This window comes from Pleuronectes platessa, chromosome 21 (assembly GCF_947347685.1).
Source record: "Pleuronectes platessa chromosome 21, fPlePla1.1, whole genome shotgun sequence".
Classification (NCBI taxonomy): Eukaryota; Metazoa; Chordata; class Actinopteri; order Pleuronectiformes; family Pleuronectidae; genus Pleuronectes; species Pleuronectes platessa.
This window is the reverse complement of record NC_070646.1, coordinates 12,693,423-12,706,195: the sequence shown is the minus strand read 5'-3', so window position 1 is coordinate 12,706,195 and position 12,773 is coordinate 12,693,423. Positions and strand designations below refer to the sequence as shown.

The window sequence follows — 12,773 nt, the reverse complement described above, 5'->3', positions numbered from 1 at the left end:
TGTCTTGCTCAGACTCATTCACAATTTCGTGTTCTCATATCCAGCCCCTCCAGGACAATGCCCCGACCTCAGGTCACGTCTGAAAGCAGCTTAAGAGAAAAAGGTTGAAAAAGTGGAGAGGCAGATTTGGGAGATTGCCTTTTCTCCCTCCTGTTTGAATCAGTCACCTCTACCTTATAAACCTGCAGCAGCTCCCCCCACCGAGCACAGACAGGGTGTGTAGGGCACAGAAAAGGCAAATGTCTTTATTTTATCTGCCAAAATAAATCTCAACCTTTATCGGTAGATGTGGAGTCGTTATACGTGCCCAACCGGAGGAGAAGGTGAAAGCTGCAGCTCGCTCAAACCAATAGAATCAGTTCAATAGATAAAGAGGATCATATGTTTTTATTTTCTTTTGCATTAGCAGCAAAACAGCGGAGTTTGGATTGTTGCCACCCGTTGCTTCCTTGCACCCCCACAGTGGTGCTAAAGTCAATGTTTTGCTTATTGAGAGTTCTTAGTGGACTCAGATGTTCGATTAGACTTTAATTTATCCCATTTAGTCATCCATCCACTCTGGTGATTGTAAAGGAAACAACTTGACAAAGGAATGTCTCAGTTTGTGTTCCAGCCACACAACTCCTCCTCCTCCTCCTCCTCCTCCTCCTCCTCTACACTTTACCAACAAAATTCTTCCTCATCTGCATCTTCTGGCTTCTCCCCCACAGTGTCTATTTCTGTTGGGCATCAGTATCAACAGAGTTCTAAAATAAACACCTTTACTGCAGTAAAGGTAGTAATCACCCTCTTCTCTGTCTCTCTCTGTAGCACCGTCTTTGTGTTGTAGTCCTGTCTCCTATTCTTGATTCGGGCACAGTTTCACACGGTTAACTAATAAACCATAAAATTCACATCACTAAATGAATGGCATACATTTTGTATTGAGGGGACAACCTTTAGGCATCCCTTGTCAAATGATGGGTCTTGTCCCTGTCAACTTGTTTGGTTGTTCCCCTCATTTGTGAATATGGGCTATACAAATAAGATTTGATGATATATTGACTTTGGTGATTTACATTTATCCAGTAATTTGGTTTATGACCAAAAATCTGCAGAACCAACAACATGTCACCCTTACTTTAAGCTGATTATTGAATGTTACCACCTGAAGCCTACTACAGAGTACTAAGTACATGTCAGCAATCTCTGTATGAGTCATAGACTTTATAAAAATGGACAACACATCTCCACTTCCTCCCACCATAAAGAAAATCTAACGAGATAGCCCTGATATGAATTGTGCCACGTTTTATTGATTATGTCATTTGGAGCCATGAGTCTGCACAGTTGTGATGAGAGGATGGAGCCACAATATTGATATCCCACCCATTCATGCGCTTGACCAATCATGAGTTAATGGGACTTCACTGATTCCGTAACAACCAGTCTGCTGGGTTCTGCCATTGACCTCTGACGTAAATGTTCGTGTCCACCGATGTCCAATAGGGATGGACATCCGTGTGCAGTCCAAGGTTTGTGACCTCGCTGACCTTATGCATCGTCTGTGCATGCTCTAAGTACCATGGAATGGAATGTGGGATGAGGTAGGATTGCGTGGAAGCCAGATAGACGCTGTCCCCCATTTTAGTATGAATGGGACAGTGGTAATATATGTGGGTGTACATGTACGTATTTTGACTTTGGCCCGTGTCCCAGCCACTCACATGGAGGAGGTGGGATTTTACGACTTATACTGCAGCCAGTAGAGGACGACCAAGATACTATGGCCAATATGACTGTAGACTCCATCTTTTTTGTCTTTATCATTTTATCCATGTTGACTTTGACATCTCTGCTTCAACAAGGGTTCCAGCTACACGACCAGGTATCCACATATGCATTCAGGTCTCGTCTTTTCTCTGCTCCCCCTCTTTAAACCTTCAAATGGATTCTATTTTCTGCCTAATTGGGCAAATGTTTAGGCCGAGAATGATCTGTGAAGGGAGCAGGGTGATGACGAGAAGCTCTGCTGCCTGGGATTTGGATTGACTCGCTCTCATCCTGTTTTACTCACTCAGTCCCTCTCACTGAAAACACATCGACGCCCACCTTTAGAGACATCTTAGCACCTTCTGTGTCTGGCAGGGGTTTCAGAGCCTCCCTTTTTTCCGTCTGTCTTTTCTGCTTTAATTAATTGTTTCATGGCTTTAAATCATCGCCTGGCAATGTAAACCCATGAATTGCTCTTTTACAATATGCTGCTATGGTGTCTTTCCCATTTCTGTCTGATCCAATCACTCGAGAGACGCCTCACACAGGTGCATTTATGGAAAACACAGAAACACAACCACAAAGGAAGTGACTGACAATAGATGTTGAGAATAAAAAGAGCTGAAATTACAGCTTAGTTACTGCCTGTGGTCAAGCCAGCGCCACTTAGAATGTGATGCTTGGCTGTTTAATGTGCTTGGAGCAACCAAAAATGAGGAAAGCACCTGTATCATCACACCTTTAATACACGAGGAAACGTCTGTCTGTTATTAATGCAACTGAATATATTGTTTTTGATTCCTGTTGGGATTGTGTTTCTGTTGTGAGGCATTTGCATTTGTGTTGGCATGTTTGCGTCCATGTTGTGGCGTTTGCATTCGTGCCCTGGCTTTTGTAATTGTGTTGTGGCCTTTGCATCTATGTGATGGCTTTTGTGGTTGTGTTGTGGTGTTTGCAACAGTGTTTTGGGGTTTGCATTCATGTTGTGGCTTTTGCAATCGTGCTGTAGCTTTTGCAGTCGTGTTGTGGCTTTTGTAGTTGTGTTGTTGCGTTTGCATTCATCTTTTATACGCTTTTGTGTTGGCCACCGTAGATCAACACCTTCAGCAATTGTTAAATTTGAACCGAAGTCAACTAGATCACAATCAACTAGAATAGGTCAGAAGCAGATGGAGTTTGATTCGTTGGGCTTTTATCCTGATCCACAGTGATGTGATATTATACGTTTCTGCTCACAGTTTTTACCACAGTTAGTCTTGCAGTCAGATTGAGGGGAACAACAGACCAGGGTCTTCACAGAGAGATACAGCAGAGAGAGAGAGACACAGAAAGACATCACTTTCATCTGATCATTATCAGCCGCACCTTCTGCAAGTATCAGATGTGGCTCACTAATACTCCTGGCTCCATCTGCTCGTTGGAATACCCTCCAGCTAAAGATCCAGTGTAATGTCAAACACACAAAAAAGCTCACGTTATCAGTTCACAGGCTTCCCATCTCAGATATTAGTTTCTGGAGTTATGTCACAGTATGAGAGGACTTTTCTCCTCGGGAAGCTGCTGTGCTGCTGGGTCTGTCGCACCCAGGATGAGGCCACAGAGATGGCTGTTAGGTTTCCTTTGAGTGTGCACTTTGCATGTGCTCCACAGTTTCCACTGGCTGCTGGAACTTCCTCCCACAGTTCACACACACACACATTGAGAAACTTTGAATCACTCATCATCGTGCGTGTGTGTGTGTGTGTGTGTGTGTGTGTCTGCAGACATCGGACTGGCTTGATGTGTCCACTAATGGGGATCCTAATGAATAAATGAAAGTCCATGCTAACCCTTTTACATCGAAGCAGGCTGGGGAAACACAGAGCACAGCTTTTGTTATACTGTCACCATCCAGGCGCAGCTAATGTCAGTTGATAACTGTCATGTGGCATCAGCTGTTGAAATGAATTATCACACAGAGGAAGGAAAGATAACGCGTATATAGTCACATTCTCTAGTGAGGGGAACAGATTTCTCCTCATATGCTGTTGGTTGGAGATTTTTTTCCCCCTTTGTTGTTGCTCCATTCTTTATCAAATATCTGTATTGGGCCTCAGCTTAAAATGAGTGTCCTGTTCTTGCCCAGTGACATTTTGTCTCAAATGTCACCGCTGATCTATAAGAATTATTCGCACGCCCTGAAACAATCATCTAAAAAAAGCTCGTTGCTCATCTTTCAAGACACAGCGGAGCACAAATAAGAGTTATTTACATCAAATTTTAGACCAGTTCAAGAGGCTAGAGAGTATTTAAAAACTTGCCTCAATGTATAGTTCAACATTTGGAAACACACTTATTTGCTTTGCTGCCACAAGTTAGTCCCAAGAACCAGTGTCCCCTGCTTATATGGTAACGTCATGACAAAAGCAAGACTACAGGAAGCTACTGCTTATTTAGCCTTCTCTTTAATGGACAGATATGAGACTGATATCTGCAATAAAGTGACTTAGCATCCTTCCCAGATATTGAACTATACCTTTGTAAAAATTTGATAAGAGAACCTTTGACATGAGCGTGATATGATGGATTAAGACTTTGAGTTCAGTCACTTTAGTTTTTACTCATTCTCCTCACTAATGCAGCCGATACGCTCCTCATGAAATCAAACTCACACCGGTTCAGCTCTATTAATAATATTATTAATAATATAGATCAAAGAAAAGTATCCCTATTAGGTATAAAAAAAATCTGTTTTACATAAAGTATAAGGAAAGAGGATACATAAGTGGTTTCAGGAAAAGCTTTGTTGCAGATAGTTGCATTTAGAATGAAAAAGTCGAATAGATACTCAATAGCACCCTCCTCTGGCCTAACATAGTAACAGATAACATCGTAAAGATTGAAAGTGTAGACAGAGTTTGTAGCTACTGTATGAGATAGCTTTATTCTTCAGTGTTAAACCAGTTAGTGTTTGTAAAGATGGACGACATAACAGCTCGTAAAAAGAGAAGCCAAAAAATGTAGATCACCCCCTGGTGGCTGGTTGTAGGATAGGCCACAAACGTTTTGTATAACTAAGAATTCCAAATTGAAGGTGATTTTTTTTTTTTTGTCATTTAAAGTAGTTCTTATCACAGTGATGTTTGTACAACTGTTCGAGTTTCCGGTATTAATTGTTTTTTTGATGCTGTAAAAATAGTATTAACAAGATTGACAACTGAACTTGACTTGTGATTGGTTGGATGGGACACCGTGATCGCTACTGGGCAGACTGACGTCACCAGTGCAAATTGGCAGCAACCATGTCTGGGATCTTTTGGCTTAAAGGGGACATATTATGCCCATTTTACCACAGTTGATATGGTTCCTTGGGGTCTTAATAAAATGTCTGTAACATATTTTGGTCAAAATACCACAAGGATCATTTAAAACAGCACCCTTTTTACCCTGTCTAAAACAGCCCTCCTCAGATTGACCTGTTTTGAGTGCCCAAAACAGGTGCGAGAGCCCCAGCTCCCCAGCGCAGCCCTGCAGTGGGAGCAGTGGGAGCTTGAGCTGGCGCAGCAGCAGCATCCTTCCACACTGTTGAGTCAACGTTTAGAGGTGTCCCGGGAGTCCCTTGTTTATGCGGCCACATAAATGTCTGACGGGTAGCAGCAACGAGCTAACGCTAGCCGGGCTTCACAAGCCCGGTTAGCTCGCGAGCTAGCGCTAGCCGGGCTCCCCTAGCCGGGGGGAGCCCCTATGGAGCCTTTACTATAGACAGTGGAGATGTAAATCTTATTTCATTGTGTACCCTGCATTTGTGAGACAATTGTCCATTGTCAAACATCGACGCGTCTTTAGTATAAATGAGAAATCGATTTCGATTACGGACTATCATCGAAAATCTCAACAGTAAACCCCGCCAGTGCCGACAGCTCCTCAGAGACTCCAGACAGTGAGCACTGTTTTTATTATAGACTCCTTTTTCCTACAATGATGTTTTCTATCACAGAATAAGAAATGCATAGTGCAAGAGCCCCTGAGACAACTCTCTGCACCCACATCAGATTCAACAGATGGAATTGCAATGCAGCTACACCGTAAGACATGTAGGGTTGGGACTGGGGAGAAGCTTCTACACTTTTTTCCTGGCCTTTCATTTCGCTACAATACATTCGATTTCCATCTGAATTTGTTGATTTAGATTCGTGGGAAAAGCCGTATCAAGGAGGTAAATCACATAAGTCCACCTCTAAAAGGCCTTTCTCAGCATCATAAATTACTTATACTTCAGGTAGCAGAGGCGGATTCTTCTTTTGTGCGCTCATTGGGCTCATATTTTCACAAAACGTATTATTACCCTTTTTTTTTAGATCTTGTCATGAGCCATTTAAATACTGACAAGAGGACTTTGTCCCTCACAGTCGAGCTTTAAACAACAGAAAAATACAACCCCACCGCTTTCCACCAGGTCCCTCTGCACCACGCTTAGAGACCCCAGCCTCGTTTGAAGGCGGCTTTAGTTGGAAATGCTGTAACATTGGTGCTCAAATATTTTTTACAGACGCCGTTGAGATAATGAAAGACTATTTTGTGATTAGTCGGACAGAGGGAGCCGGTAGCTGTGTGCAGAGGCTAATGTGCTGCCATAAATAAGTGTGCCAATGAGACGGTGCAAAGTGGATTAGGCCCGCTGTGCTAATGCCGCCATACGTGGGGAGCCATTTGATGTCTGAGAAACTACAGACAATATGGGACTTATCCCTTTCGTCGCATCGTCGCTAATGCAGCTCCTAATGTGTATTCTGACCCAATGTGGATTGTGTAACATGTAGCACGTAAGGACATTTTACCCGCCTGGTCTTTGAAGCAGGCTAAGAAGCGCTCATTGTGTATTATGTAAAAAAAATATGATGATCTATTAATAAACTATTTTTGCCTCGAGATACATTTGAGTCCGGGGAAATAGCGCATGTGACCAAAACGTTACTTAGGGCGTGTGAGTTGGATTTTTGTCAGATATAAGAAGTCAAATTTTATTACAGTGCTGGAGGCAACAGAGATAGTTATATATCATGTTTAGCTTTATGTTCAGCCGAGTATTTTAGTGGAACCTATGGCATATCTAAAAGCACAGACCCTGCTTTCCCCCAGTTGAACAACAATACACAAAATACATTATGATTATGTTTTGAGCTCAACTCAATACTACAGTAATTGCCCTGTGTGACCTTGACGGTGACTTTGAAATCCCCCTTTTCATTCCAATGAAGTGATTCTGGCAAACGTGCAGCTGCCGACGTGTGAAAATCCTGATGTTTTTGTATTTTTGGAGGTGATTGAAATGTCAGACCACTTATTTTTAGGCATTCTCCTTCAAACGCCTTTGGTATATGAATTAAGTGGAACAATTCATCCACCTTTTAGATGCAAATCCCATTCGCTGACCTGGACAACTTTCTCGAATTCATCAAAATCTAAATGTCCAAGATGAAATATTTTCATTAGGGAACTCTGATTCTCTCACGCACACACGACCAGATCAGATCGAGTCACTGTTTCTCTTAACTTGCAAAAAAAGTTGGTAAAAAACTTAGAGGAGCTTCTGTAGGTCAGACATGAAGTGCTGAGGTGACATGTCTCCGGTGCATTAATGGCCTTGTCTGCTCCCATCTCGTCAACCGTGACTTTACCAGATTCTGGCCTTTTCTTGGGATTGGCTCCAGGCCAGCCAACCCCGACCCAGAAACCCTTATAGGATGAGCGGTGTGGATCCTGAATGGATGGATGGGTGGCCTTTTCCTTTCAGTGCTGCTGCTTTTAGAACAACAAGTCATTGTAAAGCTGGGATTTGAAAAAAAAAGCTTGGCTGAAATGAGAATAAGTTCCCATGTTGTGTCTGTACTTATTACCACATGTATTATCTATGGCTCATGTCTCTCCCTCCGCGCCCCCACTGTGTCCATCATCCAACTAAATTATGCCTGACTGTCGAGGCTAAGATTTCTTTGGTCTTAAATCCTGTTTTAAATTAGAGAGCAGATTTCATTAAGACTATATATTACTGTAACCACTGTATAAACATCTGTTGATTGAGTGAGTCAGTTGATAGGGTGGACAAACAAACAGACAAATAAAACAATCTTGCTACATACAGAGTAGGGACCCCCGACTACATGTACTGAAGAAAAAATAAAATTTAATTTAACAATATTACAATAATACATAGCTCACTAGTTCACAGTCATTAATACATGCTGGGTAGTTCCCACCTGCACATGATTGAATACAAAGTCATGGATACATCATGCTGCTTGGAACATTTTTTTAAACTAATTAATTTTGTGATAACATGTTTAATTCACATAATTAGTATTTTTAGGCATATTTAAAAAAGGAATTGAAAAAAATAATATTTTCATTGTATTATCAGACTATAATTGCCCCTCCCCCCATGCAGTATCTATGAGGAGCCCATTGATGAGCCTTCATTTAGAGCATTTATCTCAACTATTGTGTGAATTCTGTCATTTCTTCATTTTCACTAACAGTGTTTAGACATGCTCGACAAAGATCACTGTCTCCTCGAAACATAACATTCTGTTGCCGCCTTCTTAAACCTTGGCCTGTCAAATTTTCGAGGATGAGCACAAAACATAGAGCAAAACAAGAATCCCTGTAGTGTTGATAGTTGGTTTTCTGCTTTTCCACTAAGGACACTTAACTTAACTTCACTTAACTTCGTCAAAGTGTAACTAAAGTCAAATATAACAAAAATGATGGTTATAAGAATAATAGCAGCCTTTTATTTTGTTAAGTCCACCACGTTGGTCCTGACCGAAATGTCTCGACTAATGGATTTCTATTTAATTTTGTAAACATTGATGGTCCCCAGAGGATGAATCCTACCAACTTACCTCTGGCTATATCTCAAGCCATCAAACAGGTCATCTGTTTGACTTGTTCAGTGAATTATCTCAATTATATTACAATGAAATTTGATGAATACTTTTAGATTCGTCCTCGGCACAACGAAGTGAGCGTGAAAAGGTCACGAGCTCCTGATGTTGTTGTGAAGGTGTGGGGCAGAAGGGATTTCAGATGCTGCTGGACAACCGACATGCACTTCTGCTGGAGTTTTCTTTTTCCTTTAAAGTCTTCTTTCCTTCAGCAGCTGCTGCTGTGGTTTCTGGGGTGATGGACACCAGTCCTGGCTTCACTGCTCCGGTTGGGCAGCTCAGCAGTGGGCCTGACTGCAGTGAACTTGACAGCACCAATCAGCACAAATCAGCATGCATGCTCAGTCTACACCATGTGACCCTAAAGCAAGGATTCAGGAAGTCATGTTAAACCTGAATGAGAATGTTATTTTTATTGTTGATGCTCAGGGTTTGCTGTCCAATTAAAATGAAAAACATTTTTTTTTGCCAGTAGACCTTTCAAAGGCTGAATTCAGCAGTAGCAGCCGTCATGAAGACTTTCAGGACTGTGGGGTTGCAATCTGTAGAGCAGTATGGCACAGTTTTGACAGTGTTGTCTTTTGTTTACTTCTTTTTTGATTGGCCTGGTAGGGGGTAGCTCTAGAATATTGATTTTTCAATCAATTCCTGTTTTCATGTACCCGAACCACATCTTTGTTTTGTGGTTGGGCGTTTTAGAATTGAATTCTTCAAAGCTCTTCTGCTCTCTCTTGTGTCTCTGTGTGTTCCCCGTTTTTCTTTTTACTGTGAAAATGGATCCCAGCTCCTGCTTTTTTTTCCCCCTCTCCCTTGTAATAGGCTCATCTCTGTTTCCCTCTCTGCTCCGACTATCTTTTGTGGGTCTGAATAAAGCAGCTAATGGTGCATAGAGACGGCAGCACAGTCGGGTCTATCCAAAGACCCGCTCTCTGTAATGTGTAGCCGTATATAAGTGAAAACACACATTCAGAGTGGTGAGAGGATGTCATTCTCTCACCCATCTCAGTTATTAGGTATATACACGTAATTTCAAATAACTGCAATAAAAGACTATGACGCAGTTTGCTTTTGATGTGTTTTTCCTGTATTTTCTCATTTTATGGCCTTATTTCATATTTGATAGGGGGCAGAACAATGGTATTTTTCTCGTAGTGATTTTACTTTGCTGATTGAACGACTCAATAGGTATGTCCATCTCATCTATCCTCAGGTGTACATCCGCATCCTGGACAACGAGTGGAATGTGTACAGACGTTACACAGAGTTCAGGGAGCTCCACAACCACCTGCGAGGCCAGTTTCCACAGGTGAACACCTTCAACTTCCCACCCAAGAAAGCCATAGGGAATAAGGTGAGCCGACAGTAGCCCCGAACCAATCGGATTGTTGCCTTTGTGTCTCTTCCTCAGCCATTTGTGTTGAGTCGTGGCAAATTAAGAATAGTCAATGTCCATCAGTTGATAATTATGATTGCTTATAGACCTGTTTGTTACCTTTTGCTTGACCTGTCAGGATTTCTGATCGTGCGTGTGCACTATGCAACATAACGGTGGCAGATTTCCACCCACAATTAACAGCAACATTGAATTCTCGATGTCAGCGTGAAGTAGAAAAATAAAAGACATCTCAATATAATGCGAAATGAAAACTGTTGCTAGCAGTTTGATCAGATGTAGCTAATATTAGCTTCGACTGACGTTTCCAGGTGACTTGTTTGAATAGGAGAGTCTTAGTTAGTGACTTGGTTACTTAGGTACTTAGTTAGTTAGTGTTAGCAGCATGTGACTACATACTGTACATTACTGTATGAAAACAAATCAAATGACATCATACCTAACGTATAGAGCGCCTTGCAAAGCTGCAATACAAGGTGCTTCAAAATACTGTGAAAATAGGATACAGCAATACAATGAGCAATGAAATAAAATAAAGCAGGTAGATTAAATACAATTAGATTAAGAGAATGCTCAGCCAAAATGGTAGCTCCTGAAATAGCTTAAGATAAACTAAAGAGTTAGCTAAATCAGACAAAAGAAGAGCTTATTGTGTTGCATCGTCGTAGAGCCAGTTAGTCTTCGTCTTAAAGGTGTGATAACGAAAATGTAAACTCACACTGTTATTTCATTTTAACATAACACTGCTTGGCTGCTTCGCTTCCATACGTGGAAAGATAAAGGTATCCTTTGTTGTTGATACTTTCAAAAAGAATATATCTCACAGAAGGGATTTTAGAACTAGGTGGCTCTTGTTGAATGGGTAAAGTTTGTCGAGGGCTGCTGGAGTGGAACGACAGTCACTATCTGTCCAGGGCACGGTTTCAGTGACTAGTGGATTGAACTCCTCTCCGCCATAAAACATACAAACCCTTATGACTTTCACCATGTGTCGTAAACATTTACATCAGGGCTGTAAAAAAATTATATCCGCCTGTAAATTCTGTTGAGCAAGTGAAGCGCTGTTCAGACTGGGCCAACCACTGCCGGAAGATTATTCCTCTTCATCACCTCTTCATTCATCCTTTCTTTTTTTTGCTGCCACACACCCAGCCTCACTATTCATCTACAGGGGACAATCACTACGTTTCTCTATGACTCACTTGGCCCTTGAGCAACTTGGAGATCTCTCTGTCTCTCTTCTGACCCTGCTCCTCTCCTCCTCTTTTTCATCCTGTCCTCCTGTCTCCCTCCAACCTTTGGGATATAATTTGGTGCTGACCCCGATTCTCTGGCCGGTCAGATTTGACGCTGGCTCAGCCAAAAGCCTTTCGCCTGACTCCCCCACCTTTTAAAGTCTGCGCTTTCACAGCTAGATACTGGATGCACCCGATGCTTAGTTTCAGGGGCTGCAAATATGAGAAGAGGGCTTGTGTGTGTACGTGTGCGCGTGTGAGTGCGTGTGTGTGTATGTGTTCGCACTACCATGTGGGATCATGGGGAAGAGCAAATGTCTATCAAATTCCCAGGCAGTCGGTGTCATTGTGCCCTGGAAAGCTCTCTGAAATCCCATTACACTGCAGGTTCGTGTGAATTATTGGTTTTCACCATCTCCGGGAAGTCCCCCCCCCCCCCCCCCGTCACTGGAGAAAAAGAAAGCAGGAACATCACAGGCTGCTGGAGAGACCAACCAAACCATTGCTTCATTCACTCCATTTAAAGGTTCAGTGTGTAAGATTTAGGTGAAAGGGATCTATTGGCAGAAATTAAATATAAAGTGATCTTAGTGATGTTTTTTCATAGTATGTTTAATTAAATTTGTAAGAATTGTTGTGTTCTTTACCCTAAAATGTGCCCTTTATATTTACATCTGGAGCGGGTCCTATTCACGGAGGAGAGGTGGAGCAGGCCATGTTTTCTACAGTAGCCCAGACTGGACAAACTAAACACCTTTTTGAGTTTTTATGACAGCTGAAGGCTACCACAGGTTCTCTTTCATGTTTGAAAGAAGAGGGTGAGGTGAGGGTTAGTCAGCTGCAACATACAACTTCACCACTAGATGTCAATAAATTCTAAACACTGAACCTTTAACGCCCACACTAATGCAAACTTTTCTCTCTGTATGGGTCTCTTGTCTACACACAAACAGCATTTAAGTCACTAAGACAGATTCCGTGCAGATTTCCCAAAACTTTATTACTTTTAAACCATTTTTTTTAAATACAGGGGACATATCAGTTGGAATTATCTGCACATATTTAAGTCTAATAGATTAAACAACATAGCAAAATATTTAGAGGTGGACTGGGGTGTGGTCACTACACTGTAATTACCAAGACTTGAAAAGTTTGGCCTAGAAGAGTGAGACTGATTATGAATTTAAGTTACATTGACAGTTCAGTCATTTTTAACATCACGCGTGAATAGTTTTCCTCTCTGTTGTTGTATTTCAGTCGCATTCATTCATTATTTACGTCTCACGATACATTATGAGAGTTTTTTATGTTGTCCCCTCGTTGTTGAGTTTTCATGCCAATTTCTCTCAGTATCACCCTGAGCTCTATTTCCCCTCATGTTGGTTTCTTTTTCGGTTTCTTTTCATTTTGAGAGAAGCCAATTTCTAACCCTCTTGAGGTTTTGTTTCCTAAACCCGCATAGTTTGTCTT

General features: G+C 41.7%; 1 protein-coding gene across 1 annotated transcript in view; it reads left to right on the top strand.

Annotated features, from left to right (window-relative positions):
• snx29 (sorting nexin 29) overlaps positions 1–12,773 on the top strand; it is a 133,097-nt gene that overhangs the window by 96,897 nt on the left and 23,427 nt on the right. Inside the window, exon 19 of the mRNA XM_053413880.1 lies at positions 9,886–10,026. Coding sequence (XP_053269855.1) covers positions 9,886–10,026 — 141 coding nt within the window. The remainder of the gene's footprint in view (positions 1–9,885; positions 10,027–12,773) is intronic.